The sequence below is a fragment of the Oncorhynchus tshawytscha genome, unplaced genomic scaffold (genome assembly GCF_018296145.1).
Source record: "Oncorhynchus tshawytscha isolate Ot180627B unplaced genomic scaffold, Otsh_v2.0 Un_contig_14195_pilon_pilon, whole genome shotgun sequence".
Taxonomy (NCBI): Eukaryota; Metazoa; Chordata; class Actinopteri; order Salmoniformes; family Salmonidae; genus Oncorhynchus; species Oncorhynchus tshawytscha.
This window is the reverse complement of record NW_024608496.1, coordinates 4,240-22,296: the sequence shown is the minus strand read 5'-3', so window position 1 is coordinate 22,296 and position 18,057 is coordinate 4,240. Positions and strand designations below refer to the sequence as shown.

The 18,057-nt window shown below is 49.6% G+C and overlaps 2 protein-coding genes across 2 annotated transcripts in view; one reads left to right on the top strand and one right to left on the bottom strand.

Moving 5' to 3' along the window:
- The window catches only part of LOC112238854 (uncharacterized protein KIAA0930 homolog), a gene marked incomplete at its 3' end in the record, with an annotated part of 50,161 nt that extends 33,227 nt beyond the window's left edge, over positions 1 to 16,934 (top strand). Inside the window, 1 exon segment of the mRNA XM_042313297.1 lies at positions 16,830 to 16,934. Coding sequence (XP_042169231.1) covers positions 16,830 to 16,934 — 105 coding nt within the window.
- Positions 7,753 to 12,798, bottom strand: LOC112242393 (microfibril-associated glycoprotein 4). Its single transcript, XM_024410323.2, has 5 exons — positions 12,692 to 12,798; positions 12,346 to 12,540; positions 9,879 to 9,975; positions 8,657 to 8,839; positions 7,753 to 8,242 (listed from the first exon to the last, which is right to left on the bottom strand). Exons 1-5 carry the CDS (start codon positions 12,695 to 12,697, stop codon positions 8,007 to 8,009), a joined length of 717 nt encoding a protein of 238 aa, XP_024266091.2. The 5' UTR covers positions 12,698 to 12,798; the 3' UTR covers positions 7,753 to 8,006.
- Positions 16,935 to 18,057: the final 1,123 nt, after the last annotated feature.

Below are 18,057 nucleotides of genomic sequence, written 5' to 3'. Positions count from 1 at the left end.
CATACTGTTATAATGTTCCATACTGTTATAATGTTCCATACTGTTATAGTGTTCCATACTGTTATAATGTTCCATAGTGTTCCATAGTGTTCCATAGTGTTCTATAGTGTTATAGTGTTATAGTGTTATAGTGTTATAGTGTTATAGTGTTCTATAGTGTTCTAGTGTTCCATAGTGTTCCATAGTGTTCCATAGTGTTCCATAGTGTTCCATAGTGTTCCATAGTGTGCTATAGTGTGCTATAGTGTGCTATAGTGTGCTATAGTGTGCTATAGTGTGCTATAGTGTTCTATAGTGTTCTATAGTGTTATAGTGTTCTATAGTGTTATAGTGTTCTATAGTGTTATAGTGTTATATAGTGTTATATAGTGTTATATAGTGTTATAGTGTTCTATAGTGTTATAGTGTTCCATAGTGTTCTATAGTGTTATATAGTGTGCTATAGTGTTCTATAGTGTTCTATAGTGTTATAGTGTTCCATAGTGTTCTAGTGTGGTATAGTGTTCTATATTGTTATAGTGTTCCATAGTGTTCTAGTGTTCTAGTGTGGTATAGTGTTAGTGTTCCATACTGTTATAATGTTCCATATTGTTATAATGTTCTATATTGTTCTATAGTGTTATAGTGTTCTATAGTGTTATAGTGTTCTATAGTGTTATAGTGTTCCATAGTGTTCTATAGTGTTCATAGTGTGCTATAGTGTTATAGTGTTCTATAGTGTTATAGTGTTCTATAGTGTTATAGTGTTCTATAGTGTTCCATAGTGTTCTATAGTGTTCTATAGTGTTATAGTGTTCTATAGTGTTATAGTGTTCTATAGTGTGTTCTATAGTGTGTTATAGTGTTCTATAGTGTTATAGTGTTCTATAGTGTTCTATAGTGTTCTATAGTGTTATAGTGTTCTATAGTGTTCTGTTCTATAGTGTGTTATAGTGTTCTGGTATAGTGTTCTATAGTGTTCTATAGTGTTATAGTGTTCTATAGTGTTATAGTGTTCTATAGTGTTATAGTGTTGCAGTGTTCTATAGTGTTATAGTGTTCTATAGTGTTATAGTGTTCCATACTAGTGTTATAGTGTTCTATAGTGTTATAGTGTGTCCATAGTGTTCTATAGTGTGTTATAGTGTTCTATAGTGTTCTAGTGTTCCATAGTGTTCCATAGTGTTCCATAGTGTTCCATAGTGTTCTATAGTGTGCTATAGTGTGCTATAGTGTGCTATAGTGTGCTATAGTGTGCTATAGTGTTCTATAGTGTTATAGTGTTCTATAGTGTTATAGTGTTCTATAGTGTTATAGTGTTATATAGTGTTATATAGTGTTATATAGTGTTATAGTGTTCTATAGTGTTATAGTGTTCCATAGTGTTCTATAGTGTTATATAGTGTGCTATAGTGTTCTATAGTGTTCTATAGTGTGCTATAGTGTTCTATAGTGTTATAGTGTTCTATAGTGTTATAGTGTTCTATAGTGTTCTATAGTGTTTATAGTGTTCTACATATAGTGTTCTATAGTGTTCTATAGTGTTATGTGTTCTATACTGTTATAGTGTTCTATAGTGTTATAATAGTTCATAGTGTTATAGTGTTCTATAGTGTTTAGTGTTCTATAGTGTGTATAGTGTTCTATAGTGTTATAGTGTTCTATACTGTTATAGTGTTCTATAGTGTTATAGTGTTCTTAGTGTTATAGTGTTCTGTAGTGTTATAGTGTTCCATACTGTTATAGTGTTCTATAGTGTTATAGTGTGTCTATAGTGTTATAGTGTTCATATAGTGTTCTGTTCATATATAGTGTGTTATAGTGTTCCATAGTGTTCTAGTGTTCTAGTGTGGTATAGTGTTCTATAGTGTTATAGTGTTCCATATTGTTTATAGTGTTCCATAGTGTTATAGTGTTCCATACTGTTATAGTGTTCCATACTGTTATAGTGTTCCATACTGTTATAGTGTTCCATACTGTTATAGTGTTCCATACTGTTATAGTGTTCCATACTGTTATAGTGTTCCATACTGTTATAGTGTTCCATACTGTTATAGTGTTCCATACTGTTATAGTGTTCCATACTTGTTCTATAGTGTGTTATAGTGTTGTCGGTGTTCTCCTCCCATCACCTCTGTATTAACAGCCTGGGGAGAGATAGTGAAGGAGTTGGGGAGAGATAGTGTTCCATATATAGTTTCCTCCTCCCATCACCTCTGTATAACAGCCTGGGGATAGATAGTGAAGGAGGTGTAGTTGGTATAGTGTCCTCCTCCCCCATCACCTCTGTATTAACAGCCTGGGGAGAGATAGTGAAGGAGGTGTAGTTGGTATTGACCCTCCTCCTCCATCACCTCTGTATTAACAGCCTGGGGAGAGATAGTGAAGGAGGTGTATAGTGTGGTCCCTCCTCCTCCCATCACCTCTGTATTAACAGCCTGGGGAGAGATAGTGAAGGAGGTGTAGTTGTATAGACCCTCCTCCTCCCATCACCTCTGTATTAACAGCCTGGGGAGAGATAGTGAAGGAGGTGTAGTTGGTATAGACCCTCCTCCTCCCATCACCTCTATTATCAGCCTGGGGAGAGATAGTGAAGGAGGTGTAGTTGGTATTGACCCTCCTCCCATCACCTCTATTATCAGTGGGGATTAACAGCCTGGGGGGAGATAGTGAAGGAGGTGTAGTTGGTATTGACCCTCCTCCTCCCATCACCTCTATTAACAGCCTGGGGAGAGATAGTGAAGGAGGTGTAGTTGGTATTGACCCTCCTCCTCCCATCACCTCTGTATTTACAGCCTGGGGAGAGATAGTGAAGGAGGTGTAGTTGGTATTGACCCTCCTCCTCCCATCACATCTATTATCAGCCTGGGGAGAGATAGTGAAGGAGGTGTAGTTGGTATTGACCCTCCTCCTCCCATCACATCTGTATTAACAGCCTGGGGAGAGATAGTGAAGTGCTTCTTCATCAATACTGGCTTTGGATAGGATATAATAGATTATAGAGCTGGGATAAATGGCCAAAATATCATGTCACAATATTTTCCTCATTTTCAACAGGGTTTTATGTTTTTGTATATAATAATGGTTGTAAATGTGCTTCATGAGTAGTGCCTGACCCAGCTGGAAACGCATACCTTCTAGGTGATTTCACTTAGTGGTGACCACTAACCCAGGTGGAAACGCATACCTTCTAGGTGATTTCACTTAGTGGTGACCACTGACCCAGCTGGAAACGCATACCTTCTAGGTGATTTCACTTAGTGGTGACCACTAACCCAGGTGGAAACGCATACCTTCTAGGTGATTTCACTTAGTGGTGACCACTAACCAGTCTGGATGTTCTGAGACCTGTATCAGTGGTGACCACTAACCAGTCTGGATGTTCTGAGACCTGTATCAGTGGTGACCACTAACCAGTCTGGATGTTCTGAGACCTGTATCAGTGGTGACCACTAACCAGTCTGGATGTTCTGAGACCTGTATCAGTGGTGACCACTAACCAGTCTGGATGTTCTGAGACCTGTATCAGTGGTGACCACTAACCAGTCTGGATATTCTGAGACCTGTATCAGTGGTGACCACTAACCAGTCTGGATGTTCTGAGACCTGTATCAGTGGTGACCACTAACCCGTCTGGATATTCTGAGACCTGTATCAGTGGTGACCACTAACCCGTCTGGATGTTCTGAGCCCTGTATTAGTGGTGACCACTAACCAGTCTGTGGAATGTTTTTTTCACATGTTGTTTATTGTGACCAATTTCCAGTGTAAACTCTTGTCTGGCCTTGTTTTTGCCAAGTAACAGATAAGCATAGCATATATCCTTAGACATTTATACCATTAAAGGTAGGAAGCAGGAGTTTTTCCTCACCAATGTAACACAGTATCTCAGAAATGGACCCTCTATTTCTGAAACTATCCGCAGCCATTGTCGCAACCCCTATTACCAGCCTGTTCAACCTCTCTTTCATATCGTCTGAGATCCCCAAGGATTGGAAAGCTGACGCAGTCATCCCCCTCTTCAAAGGGGGAGACACCCTGGACCCAAACTGTTACAGACCTATATCCATCCTAACCTGCCTATCTAAGGTCTTCGAAAGCCAAGTCAACAAACAGGTCACTGACCATCTCGAATCCCACCGTACCTTCTCCGCTGTGCAATCTGGCTTCCGAGCCGGTCACGGGTGCACCTCAGCCACGCTCAAGGTACTAAACGATATCATAACCGCCATCGATAAAAGACAGTACTGTGCAGCCGTCTTCATCGACCTTGCCAAGGCTTTCGACTCTGTCAATCATCATATTCTTATCGGCAGACTCAGTAGCCTCGGTTTTTCGATGACTGCCTTGCCTGGTTCACCAACAAAGTTGCAGACAAAGTTCAGTGCGTCAAATCGGAGGGCATGCTGTCCGGTCCTCTGGCAGTCTCTATGGGGGTGCCACAGGGTTCAATCCTCGGGCCGACTCTTTTCTCTGTATATATCAATGATGTTGCTCTTGCTGTGGGCGATTCCCTGATCCACCTCTACGCAGACGACACAATTCTATATACTTCCGGCCCGTCCTTGGACACTGTGCTATCTAACCTCCAAATGAGCTTCAATGCCATACAACACTCCTTCCGTGGCCTCCAACTGCTCTTAAACGCTAGTAAAACCAAATGCATGCTTTTCAACCGTTCGCTGCCTGCACCCGCACGCCTGACCAGCATCACCACCCTGGATGGTTCCGACCTTGAATATGTGGACATCTATAAGTACCTAGGTGTCTGGCTAGACTGTAAACTCTCCTTCCAGACTCATATCAAACATCTCCAATCGAAAATCAAATCAAGAGTCGGCTTTCTATTCCGCAACAAAGCCTCCTTCACTCACGCCGCCAAACTTACCCTTGTAAAACTGACTATCCTACCGATTCTTGACTTTGGCGATGTCATCTACAAAATTGCTTCCAACACTCTACTCAGCAAACTGGATGCAGTTTATCACAGTGCCATCCGTTTTGTCACTAAAGCACCTTATACCACACACCACTGCGACTTGTATGCTCTAGTCGGCTGGCCCTCGCTACATATTCGTCGCCAGACCCACTGGCTCCAGGTCATCTACAAGTCCATGCTAGGTAAAGCTCCGCCTTATCTCAGTTCACTGGTCACGATGGCAACACCCATCCGTAGCACGCGCTCCAGCAGGTGTATCTCACTGATCATCCCTAAAGCCAACACCTCATTTGGCCGCCTTTCGTTCCAGTTCTCTGCTGCCTGTGACTGGAACGAATTGCAAAAATCTCTGAAGTTGGAGACTTTTATCTCCCTCACCAACTTCAAACATCTGCTATCTGAGCAGCTAACCGATCGCTGCAGCTGTACATAGTCTATCGGTAAATAGCCCACCCATTTTTACCTACCTCATCCCCATACTGTTTTTATTTATTTACTTTTCTGCTCTTTTGCACACCAATATCTCTACCTGTACATGACCATCTGATCATTTATCACTCCTGTGTTAATCTGCAAAATTGTAATTATTCGCCTACCTCCTCATGCCTTTTGAACACAATGTATATAGACTCCCCTTTTTTTTCTACTGTGTTATTGACTTGTTAATTGTTTACTCCATGTGTAACTCTGTGTTGTCTGTTCACACTGCTGTGCTTTATCTTGGCCAGGTCGCAGTTGCAAATGAGAACTTGTTCTCAACTAGCCTACCTGGTTAAATAAAGGTGAAATAAAATAAGTATGGTCAAAGACTTAAGTAACTTAGTTGTAGTCATGATCTGGTTACCTGTAAGTACAAACCTAGTTATGTTTTTGGGGTATTACATATTTATTAACTTATTTCCGGATAAGCTACCCACAATGCACCAATGTTCGACTTCATATGGAAGATCTACTCTGCTACTGAGTTTGTATTTTAGCTCAAGCTGTCTTAGCCGCTAGCCATGCTAGCATGTCATTACATTCCAGACCAAGTGTTGGCAGACGAAGTTTGACGTGAACAAGAAGCAGATGGGGTATGCAGGCATGCTCTTCGCATACATTGTAGCTTGTGGGAACCCGTTAGCATGGCAGGGAGCAAAACAAAAGAGAATCTCCCTGCTTGCTCTAATTGTGTAGTACCTCGTCTGTTCTCCTTTTTTGTTTTGTCAACATTGTTTTGTCAACTTCTCCCTGCAATAGAGCCCTGAGTACCAGGCCATTAGGACCTGATGGAGGGACAATAGAGCCCTGAGTACCAGGCCATTAGGACCTGATGGAGGGACAATAGAGCCCTGAGTACCAGGCCATTAGGACCTGATGGAGGGACAATAGAGCCCTGAGTACCAGGCCATTAGGACCTGATGGAGGGACAATGGAGCCCTGAGTACCAGGCCATTAGGACCTGATGGAGGGACAATAGAGCCCTGAGTACCAGGCCATTAGGACCTGATGGAGGGACAATGGAGCCCTGAGTACCAGGCCATTAGGACCTGATGGAGGGACAATGGAGCCCTGAGTACCAGGCCATTAGGACCTGATGGAGGGACAATGGAGCCCTGAGTACCAGGCCATTAGGACCTGATGGAGGGACAATGGAGCCCTGAGTACCAGGCCATTAGGACCTGATGGAGGGACAATGGAGCCCTGAGTACCAGGCCATTAGGACCTGATGGAGGGACACTAGAGCCCTGAGTACCAGGCCATTAGAACCTGATTGGTGTGTAGTCAGTTGGGTTCTACCAAGGACCAGGCCGTTAGGACCTGATTGATTGGTGTGTAGTCAGTTGGGTTCTACCAAGGACCAGGCCGTTAGTGACCTGATTGATTGGTGAGTCAGTTGGGTTCTACCAAGGACCAGGCCCGTTAGGACCTGATTGGTGTGTAGTCAGTTGGGTTCTACCAAGGACCAGGCCCGTTAGGACCTGATTGATTGGTGTGTAGTCCGTTGGGTTCTACCAAGGACCAGGCCCGTTAGGACCTGATTGGTGTGTAGTCAGTTGGGTTCTACCAAGGACCAGGCCCGTTAGGACCTGATTGATTGGTGTGTAGTCCGTTGGGTTCTACCAAGGACCAGGCCGTTAGGACCTAATTGGTGTGTAGTCAGTTGGGTTCTACCAAGGACCAGGCCGTTAGGACCTTATTGGTGTGTAGTCAGTTGGGTTCTACCAAGGACCAGGCCGTTAGGACCTTATTGGTGTGTAGTCAGTTGGGTTCTACCAAGGACCAGGCCGTTAGGACCAGGCCGTTAGAACCTGATTGGTGTGTAGTCAGTTGGGTTCTACCAAGGACCAGGCCGTTAGGACCTGATTGGTGTGTAGTCAGTTGGGTTCTACCAAGGACCAGGCCGTTAGGACCTGAGTGGTGCGTAGTCAGTTGGGTTCTACCAAGGACCAGGCCGTTAGGACCTGATTGGTGTGTAGTCAGTTGGGTGTAACCGCCATGTCCAGAGTTAATTAAAGTAGATGGAAGTTGACTCAGCAGAATGTGACTGTGGTCTTGACTCATGACTGCCGATGTGGCGGTAATATGGGCACCACAACAGCCCCAGACACAAATACCAGTATAGGAACGAGTCAACAACATGATTTGGGTTTAACAGAATATGAGCTATGAAAAGCAGCATTTTTCACGCGACAGTTTTTAGTTTTATAGGACAACTGACTGAGATCAGTGTTACACTGTGCATAGAATGGAAGACATTTGCATGTTTTAAATCTAGCATTTAAGGGGATTATAATTACATTCTTGGGGTTCTGAGATAGTAAAAGCATGTGAATTATAGTCGCATCAAAGGATGTGTTAAATGGGTCAATTTATTCCGAACCACAGGTGAGTGAGAGGCACAGGAGGTTGATGGCACCGTAATTGCGGAGGACGGGCTCGTGGTACTGACTGTAGCGTAATAGCTGGAATAGTATCAAATGCATCAAAAATGGTTTACAGGTGCTTTTAATGCCATGTGTTTGATGCCATTCCATTCGCTCTGTTCCAGCCGTTATTCTGCAGTTCATATAACCATGTTTTAACTAAAGGACTTTGTGAAGGACCTTCACAGGTTCACAGGCCTAATCTTCATGGCTATGGCTTTCACAGAGTAGAAGGCCTTCCATCCCCTCCAGTTGACTCCAATCTGTGAGTTCAATCCCCATGTATAAAGACCGTTTGGGTTTGAGAAGTAACACTCGTTGTACCAATAACCTCCGACCGCGCTGACTGCACAGTTGGTGTCCTGGTCTCGGTCGAAGGTGGAGAACTTCATACCGCTGTGATAGGTGAGAGAGTCCCCTTGGTTCAAGCAGGAAACACAGGTCAGATGTTATGTAACCTATCAGAGCCCTGGTCAAAATCAGTCTACTATGTCACAGTATGATCTAGGACCAGCCCCCGCCGTCATTTCTATGTAATACTATACACTATGATCTCTAATAAACTGATCCCAGATCAGCTCTAAGATGGTGTATCTGTACGCCCCCCCCCCCTGTCCTTTCTATGTAATACTATTCATTATGATCTCTAATAGACTGATCCCAGATCAGCTCTAAGATGGTGTATCTGTACGGGTCCCCCTCAGGGGGGTTGTATTCACTAGGAATACTAGGAATGTATTCACAAACAGAACCGAATGAGGGAACTTAGCTGAACTCTGGACTAATGAATACAGCCCAGATGTTTCTCTTAGGAAGTTTAAACTGTTCTCACCTGCTCCTCCATCTTTAAAGCCAGTAACCTGGAGTTTGTAGCCATCCAGTTCAGGATCTGTGACTTTGGGAGAGATGGCGAAGGAGGAGTAGAAAGCGTAGGCTTTCTGTCCGTCAAAGTCCTCCATGTCCACCCTCAACTCGTAATTCTTTTTCAGGGTCAGGAGGTAGATAGTGTCCAGGCCTGCATCGAACAGACAAGAGGGGAACCTTTTTTAGAACAGAGATATTCAACTGTTACCCCTTACCAGGTTCACAGGCTGCTGGTTTTCTCTTCTACCTGGTAATTAATATCACCCACCTGGTGTCCCAGGTCTAAACCAGTCCCTGATGAAGAGGAACAATGTGAAAAAATGTAGTGGGCGCTGGCGTCGAGGTCAAGAGTTGAGTTTTTTTAAAGGATCTCCATTTCTATCATGCAGATGTCTTCGGTCAGCAAGGAAAGTCATGTCTTTGGTCAGCCAGGAAAGTCATGTCTTCGGTCAGCCAGGAAAGTTATGTCTTCGGTCAGCACAGAGAGTCATGTCTTCGGTCAGCACAGAGAGTCATGTCTTCGGTCAGCACAGAGAGTCATGTCTTCGGTCAGCAAGGAAAGTCGTGTCTTCGGTCAGCAAGGAAAGGTTACTTCATTTTTTTGTATATACTGTACCAGTCAAAAGTTTGGTACTGTTGGAAAATAAATTCCAGTTGAAGCTGGTTGAGAGAATGCCGAGAGTGAACAAAGCTGTCATCAAGGCAAAAGGATGGCTACTTTGAAGAATCTCAAATATAAAATCCATTTTGATTTTAACACTTTTTTTGGGTTACTACATGATACCATATGTGTTATTTCATAGTTTTGGTGTCTTCACTATTATTCTACAATGTAGAACATAGTAAAAAATAAAGAAAAACCCTGGAATGAGAAACGTGTGTCCAAACTTTTGACTGGAAGTGAATATATTTTTGTACATGTTAATTTTGAACTGCTTTGGAGTAGTGTGGGAGGTTGCATTTCTAGACGCACTGGTTTTACACACCGACTAAAGGGGATTGGGCCCTGTTGCGATTGGGCCCTGTTGCGATTGGGCCCTGTTGCGATTGGTCCTGCCTAACTACTGACCGTCACAACAACCTCACTAATAGAGAAGTCAATTTAACAAACCAATGATTCATTTATATTATCCAGGGTTTTTTCATGGATGATCTGTCCTTGATAAGGCTTTTTGAAATAAGTCCTTTACCCAGCCAGTACTCTCCTGCTGCGTGTCCAAAGCCGTTCTTGTACTGGTCCCATCCTCTGTAGAAGTTCACTGTTCCATCCATCCTCCTCTGAAACACCTGGAAGGAGGGGAAGGTAGAGGGAGGCCATGTCGTCAAGTACTGACTCAGGAGAATTCAGTTCCAACGGTTGATCAGACCTCTAATCTGGCAGAAAACAGTTGTCTTAAAATACTTCAACTAGATCAGTGTATGTCGATGTAGCATGTTTTTGTTGATGCTGACTAGTATGGTCTGGAGGGGTTGAGGCTGACTAGTATGGTCTGGAGGGGTTGAGGCTGACTAGTATGGTCTGGAGGGGTTGAGGCTGACTAGTATGGTCTGGAGGGGTTGAGGCTGACTAGTATGGTCTGGAGGGGTTGAGGCTGACTAGTATGGTCTGGAGGGGTTGAGGCTGACTAGTATGGTCTGGAGGGGTTGAGGCTGAGACTAGTATGGTCTGGAGGGGTTGAGGCTGAGACTAGCATGGTCTGAAGGGGTTGAGGCTGAGACTAGTATGGTCTGGAGGGGTTGAGGCTGACTAGTATGGTCTGGAGGGGTTGAGGACGAGTCTGGTCTGGAGGGGTTGAGGCTGACGGGTCTGGTCTGGAGGGGTTGAGGCCGACTCTGGTATGGTCTGGAGGGGTTGAGGCCGACTCTGGTATGGTCTGGAGGGGTTGAGGCCGACTCTGGTATGGTCTGGAGGGGTTGAGGCCGACTCTGGTATGGTCTGGAGGGGTTGAGGCCGACTCTGGTATGGTCTGGAGGGGTTGAGGCCGACTCTGGTATGGTCTGGAGGGGTTGAGGCCGACTCTGGTATGGTCTGGAGGGGTTGAGGCCGACTCTGGTATGGTCTGGAGGGGTTGAGGCCGACTCTGGTATGGTCTGGAGGGGACTGGTAGGGAGACTAGCATGGTCTGGAGGGGTTGAGGCTGAGACTAGCATGGTCTGGAGGGGTTGAGGCTGAGACTAGCATGGGGTTGAGGCTGGAGGGGTTGAGGCTGAGACTAGCATGGTCTGGAGGGGTTGAGGCTGAGACTAGCATGGTCTGGAGGGGTTGAGGCTGAGACTAGCATGGTCTGGAGGGGTTGAGGCTGAGACTAGCATGGTCTGGAGGGGTTGAGGCTGAGACTAGCATGGTCTGGAGGGGTTGAGGCTGAGACTAGCATGGTCTGGAGGGTTGAGGCTGAGACTAGCATGGTCTGGAGGGGTTGAGGCTGAGACTAGCATGGTCTGGAGGGGTTGAGGCTGGTCTGGAGGGGTTGAGGCTGAGACTAGCATGGTCTGGAGGGGTTGAGGCTGAGACTAGCATGGTCTGGAGGGGTTGAGGCTGAGACTAGCATGGTCTGGAGGGGTTGAGGCTGAGACTAGCATGGTCTGGAGGGGTTGAGGCTGAGACTAGCATGGTCTGGAGGGGTTGAGGCTGACTCTGGTCATGGTCTGGAGGGGTTGAGGCTGACTCTGGTCTGGTCTGGAGGGGTTGAGGCTGAGACTAGCATGGTCTGGAGGGGTTGAGGCTGAGACTAGCATGGTCTGGAGGGGTTGAGGCTGAGACTAGGGTCTGGTCTGGAGGGGTTGAGGCTGAGACTGAGACTGGTATGGTCTGGAGGGGTTGAGGCTGAGACTAGCATGGTCTGGAGGGGTTGAGGCTGAGACTAGCATGGTCTGGAGGGTTGAGGCTGAGACTAGCATGGTCTGGAGGGGTTGAGGCTGAGACTAGCATGGTCTGGAGGGGTTGAGGCTGAGACTAGCATGGTCTGGAGGGGTTGAGGCTGAGACTAGCATGGTCTGGAGGGGTTGAGGCTGAGACTAGCATGGTCTGGAGGGGTTGAGGCTGAGACTAGCATGGTCTGGAGGGGTTGAGGCTGAGACTAGCATGGTCTGGAGGGGTTGAGGCTGAGACTGGAGGGGTTAGCATGGTCTGGAGGGGTTGAGGCCGAGAGGGGTTGAGCATGGTCTGGAGGGGTCTGGAGGGGTTGAGGCCGAGACTAGGACATGGTCTGGAGGGGTTGAGGCCGAGACTAGCATGGTCTGGAGGTTTGAGGCCGAGACTAGCATGGTCTGGAGGGGTTGAGGCTGAGACTAGCATGGTCTGGAGGGGTTGAGGCTGACTCTGGTCTGGTCTGGAGGGGTTGAGGCCGAGACTAGCATGGTCTGGAGGGGTTGAGGCCGAGACTAGCATGTCTGGAGGGGTTGAGGCCGACTGTCTGGTCTGGAGGGGTTGAGGCCGACTCTGGTCTGGTCTGGAGGGGTTGAGGCCGACTCTGGTCTGGTCTGGAGGGTTGAGGCCGACTCTGGTCTGGTCTGAAGGGGTTGAGGCCGACTAGTCTGGTCTGAAGGTGTTGAGGCTGACTCTAGTCTGGTCTGGAGGGGTTGAGGCCGACTCTAGTCTGGTCTGAACACTGGTTATGTACTCCGTTTAAATAGTTTCCTACTAGGTGACCTACTCACAGTCCATTTCCCTCCGTCGGTGTCCATATCACAGTAGACGTATCGAGGAGAGTTGGGTCCAGCAGGGTACATCCTGTAGACACCACTGGTCTTAGAGCCGTCGTTGTAGATATCAGCACAGTCCAGAGGCTGGAACATCAGCCCCTTAGAATGAACTGCTACTGACAGCAGCAACACATGGAGAATCCTCAGGGCCTGAAACACAGAGAGCCTATTAAATGTAGATTTATTTTATGTTTGAAACATAATAATTTTCTGCTCAATATATGGAAATACATGTCGGTTTACATATAAACAGTCTGTAGTGGTAAAATGTTTCAGTTGTAAAATGTAGGCTTCAACTTACATGCATTGTTGGGACGGTTAGCTGTCTTTTTCCAGTTGGTTTTCAGCCCGACAAGAAAAATAATGTGCTTGTGACTCTTATCCATCCTTTTTGTGTACTTTTTAGAAGGGGTGGGTTGATCATGATTGGCTGATTTTATTATCAGGGAAGCAAACACGATTTCACAATATGGACATTTCCACTTCTAGTTTCCTGGACTCTGTCTTTTTAAACACAGTTTATCTTCTATCCATATAGCCTAAGTTTTCTCCATGTTACACCATAACATGCGTGTACTCTAACTTTCTGCTCATATTTTGTTAGACAATTGTTGAATGTTGTTTACACAGTCAGTTTCCCTCCCGTCGGGTTCCCTATCGCGGTCCGTTTCCCTCCGTCAGGTTCCCTATCGCGGTCAGGTTCCCTCCCATCGAGTTCCCTATCGCGGTCCGTTTCCCTCCGTCAGGTTCCCTATTGCGGTCCGTTTCCCTCCGTCAGGTTCCCTATCGCGGTCCGTTTCCCTCCCGTCAGTTCCCTATCGCGGTCCGTTTCCCTCCCGTCAGGTTCCCTATCGCGGTCCGTTTCCCTCCCGTCAGGTTCCCTATCGCGTCCGTTTCCCTCCCGTCAGGTTCCCTATCGCGGTCCCTTTCCCTCCTGTCAGGTTCCCTATCGCGGTCAGGTTCCCTATCGCGTCCATTTCCCTCCCGTCAGGTTCCCTCCGGTCAGGTTCCCTATCGCGGTCCCTTTCCCTCCCGCCAGGTCCCCTATCGCGTCCGTTTCCCTCCGTCAGGTTTCCCTATCGCGGTCCGTTTCCCTCCCGCCAGGTCCCCTATCGCGGTCCGTTTCCCTCCCGCCAGGTTCCCCTATCGCGTCCGTTTCCCTCCCGGTCAGGTTCCCTATCGCGGTCCGTTTCCCTCCCGTCAGGTTCCCTATTGCGGTCCGTTTCCCTCCCGTCAGGTTCCCTATCGCTGTCCCTTTCCCTCCCGTCAGGTTCCCTATCGCGGTCAGGTTCCCTATCGCGGTCCGTTTCCCTCCCGTCAGGTTCCCTATCGCGGTCCGTTTCCCGACCGTCAGGTTCCCTATCGCGGTCAGGTTCCCTATCGCGGTCCGTTTCCCTCCGGTCAGGTTCCCTATCGCGGTCCGTTTCCCTCCCGTCAGGTTCCCTATCGCGGTCCGTTTCCCTCCGTCAGGTCCCTATCGGTCCGTTTCCCTCCGGTCCGTTTCCCTCCGGTTCCCTCCGGTTTCCCTATCGCGGTCCGTTTCCCTCCGTCAGGTTCCCTATCGCGGTCCGGTTCCCTCCCATCGAGTTCCCTATCGCGGTCCGTTTCCCTCCCGTCAGGTTCCCTATTGCGGTCCGTTTCCCTCCCGTCAGGTTCCCTATCGCGTCCGGTTTCCCTCCCGCCAGGTCCCCCTCCCGTCAGGTTCCCTATCCGGTCAGGTTTCCCTCGCGGTCCGTTTCCCTCCCGTCAGGTTCCCTATCGCGGTCCGTTTCCCTCCCGTCAGGTTCCCTATCGCGGTCCGTTTCCCTCCGGTCAGGTTCCCTATCGCGGTCAGGTTCCCTCCGGTCAGGTTCCCTATCGCGGTCCGTTTCCCTCCGGTCAGGTTCCCTATCGCGGTCCGTTTCCCTCCGGTCAGGTTCCCTATCGCGGTCCATTTCCCTCCCGTCAGGTTCCCTATCGCGTCCGTTTCCCTCCCGGTCAGGTTCCCTATCGCGGTCCGTTTCCCTCCCGCAGGTTTCCCTTTCCCCTCCCGTCAGGTTCCTATCGCGGTCCGTTTCCCTCCCGTCAGGTTCCCTATCGCGGTCCCTTTCCCTCCCGTCCAGGTTCCCTATCGCGGTCCCTTTCCCTCCCGTCAGGTTCCCTATCGCGTCCCTTTCCCTCCCGTCAGGTTCCCTATCGCTGTCCCTTTCCCTCCCGTCAGGTTCCCTATCGCGGTCCCTTTCCCTCCCGTCAGGTTCCCTATCGCGTCCCTTTCCCTCCCAGGTTCCCTATCGCGGTTTCCCTATCCGTTTCCCTCCGGTCAGGTTCCCTATCGCGGTCCGTTTCCCTCCCGTCAGGTTCCCTATCGCGGTCCCTTTCCCTCCCGTCAGGTTCCCTATCGCGGTCCCTTTCCCTCCCGTCAGGTTCCCTATCGCGGTCCGTTTCCCTCCCGTCAGGTTCCCTATCGCGGTCCCTTTCCCTCCCGTCAGGTTCCCTATCGCGGTCCCTTTCCCTCCCGTTTCCCTATCGCGGTCCGTTTCCCTCCCGTCAGGTTCCCTTCGGTCCCTTTCCCTCCCGTCAGGTTCCTATCGCTGGTCCCTTTCCCTCCCGTTTTCCTATCGCGTTCCCTTTCCCTATCCGGTCAGGTTCCCTATCGCGGTCCCTTTCCCTCCCGGTCAGGTTCCCTATCGCGGTCCCTTTCCCTCCCGTCAGGTTCCCTATCGCGGTCCCTTTCCCTCCCGTCAGGTTCCCTATCGCGGTCCCTTTCCCTCCCGTCAGGTTCCCTATCGCGGTCCCTTTTCCCCTCCCGTCAGGTTCCCTATCGCGGTCCCTTTCCCTCCCGTCAGGTTCCCTATCGCGGTCCCTTTCCCCCTTTCCCCCCGTCAGGTTCCCTATCGCGGTCCCTTTCCCTCCCGTCAGGTTCCCTATCGCGGTCCCTTTCCCTCCCGTCAGGTTCCTATCGGGTCCCTTTCCCTCCCGTCAGGTTCCTATCGCGGTCCCTTTCCCTCCCGTCAGGTTCCCTATCGCGGTCCCTTTCCCTCCTCAGGTTCCCTATCGCGTCCCTTTCCCTCCCGTCAGTTCCCTATCGCGGTCCCTTTCCCTCCCGTCAGGTTCCTATCGCGGTCCCTTTCCCTCCCGTCAGGTTCCCTATCGGTCCCTTTCCCCTTTCCCTCCCGTCAGGTTCCTATCGCGGTCCCTTTCCCTCCCGTCAGGTTCCCTATCGCGTCCCTTTCCCTCCCGTCAGGTTCCCTATCGCGGTCCCTTTCCCTCCCGTCAGGTTCCCTATCGCGGTCCCTTTCCCTCCCGTCAGGTTCCCTATCGCGGTCCCTTTCCCTCCCGTCAGGTTCCCTATCGCGGTCCCTTTCCCTCCCGTCAGGTTCCCTATCGCGGTCCCTTTCCCTCCCGTCAGGTTCCCTATCGCGGTGCCTTTCCCTCCTGTCAGGTTCCCTATCGCTGGGCTGGAGGTCGTTGAAGGGTTTCCCTCCCGTGGTTGGGGGTCCCTTGAAGGGTGAGATGTGGTCCCGGGGTTCCTTGAAGGGTGAGATGTGGTTGGGGGTCGTTGAAGGGTGAGATGTGGTTGGGGGTCGTTGAAGGGTGAGATGTGGTTGGGGGTCGTTGAAGGGTGAGATGTGGTTGGGGGTCGTTGAAGGGTGAGATGTGGTTGGGGGTCGTTGAAGGGTGAGATGTGGTTGGGGGTCGTTGAAGGGTGAGATGTGGTTGGGGGTCGTTGAAGGGTCGTTGAAGGGTGAGATGTGGCTGGGTTGGATGGGTCGTTGAAGGGTGAGATGTGGTTGGGGGTCGTTGAAGGGTGAGATGTGGTTGGGGGTCGTTGAAGGGTGAGATGTGGTTGGGGGTCGTTGAAGGGTGAGATGTGGTTGGGAAGGGTGAGATGTGGCTGGGGGTCGTTGAAGGGTGAGATGTGGCTTGGGGGTCGTTGAAGGGTGAGATGTGGCTGGGCTGGAGGTCGTTGAAGGGTGAGATGTGGCTGGGTTGGAGGTCGTTGAAGGGTGAGATGTGGCTGGGGGTCGTTGAAGGGTGAGATGTGGCTGGGGGTCGTTGAAGGGTGAGATGTAGCTGAGCTAAGGAGCTGTCCTGGAGTATAGCCAGGGTTGATTTAACCTGCACTCTGTGTGCTGCATCAGGACATTTCTATACAACCAGACATTATGATCATCACACTGGAAGTCAGCAGCAAAGAGACTACAGTGTTCTATTACTGATGGGCGGTGTTGTGTTGTGTATTGCAGGTGGAATAAATCAGTGTAATTGTCACGTCTCTGTATTCCAGGTAGATGTGGAATATGATTCTATAATATATCTCTGTATTCCAGGTAGATGTGGAATATGATTCTATAATATATCTCTGTATTTCAGGTAGATGTGGAATATGATTCTATAATATATCTCTGTATTCCAGGTAGATGTGGAATATGATTCTAGAATATATCTCTGTATTCCAGGTAGATGTGGAGGTGTACAGGAGAGACTCTAAGAAGCTTCCAGGTTTAGGAGAACCTGACATCGACTGGGAGGAGAGTGTTTACCTGAATCTGATCTTAATGAAGGTTGGTATGACAACAAGCTCATTCACTCACCCCAGTACTAACCAGGCCCGACCCTGAACAGGCTGTCCCAGTACTAACCAGGCCCGACCCTGAACAGGCTGTCTCCCGTCCCAGTGCTAACCAGGCCGACCCTGAACAGGCTGTCCCAGTACTAACCAGGCCTGACCCTGAACAGGCTGTCTCCCATCCCAGTACTAACCAGGCCCGACCCTGAACAGGCTGTCTCCCATCCCAGTACTAACCAGGCCCGACCCTGAACAGGCTGTCCCAGTACTAACCAGGCCCGACCCTGAACAGTAGTACTAACCAGGCCCGACCCTGAACAGGCTGTCCCAGTACTAACCAGGCCCGACCCTGAACAGGCTGTCCCAGTACTAACCAGGCCCGACCCTGAACAGGCTAGTACTAACCAGGCCCGACCCTGAACAGGCCGTCCCAGTCCCAGTATTCCCAGTACCAGGCCCGACCCTGAACAGGCCGTCCCAGTACTAACCAGGCCCGACCCTGAACAGGCCTCCGTCCCAGTACTAACCAGGCCCGACCCTGAACAGGCTGTCTCCCGTCCCAGTACTAACCAGGCCCGACCCTGAACAGGCTGTCTCCAGTACTAACCAGGCCCGACCCTGAACAGGCTGTCCCAGTACTAACCAGGCCCGACCCTGAACAGGCCGTCCCAGTACTAACCAGGCCCCCTGAACAGGCCGTCCCAGTACTAACCAGGCCCGACCCTGAACAGGCCGTCCCAGTACTAACCAGGCCCGACCCTGAACAGGCTGTCTCCCTGTCCCAGTACTAACCAGGCCCGACCCTGAACAGGCTGTCTCCCTCCCCAGTACTAACCAGGCCCGACCCTGAACAGGCTGTCTCCCGTCCCAGTGCTAACCAGGCCGACCCTGAACAGGCTGTCCCCAGGCCCCCTGAGTGTCTAACCAGGCCCGACCCTGAACAGGCTGTCTCCCGTCCCAGTACTAACCAGGCCCGACCCTGAACAGGCTGTCCCAGTACTAACCAGATTCGACCCTGAACAGGCTGTCCCAGTACTAACCAGGCCCGACCCTGAACAGGCTGTCCCAGTACTAACCAGGCCCGACCCTGAACAGGCTGTCCCAGTACTAACCAGGCC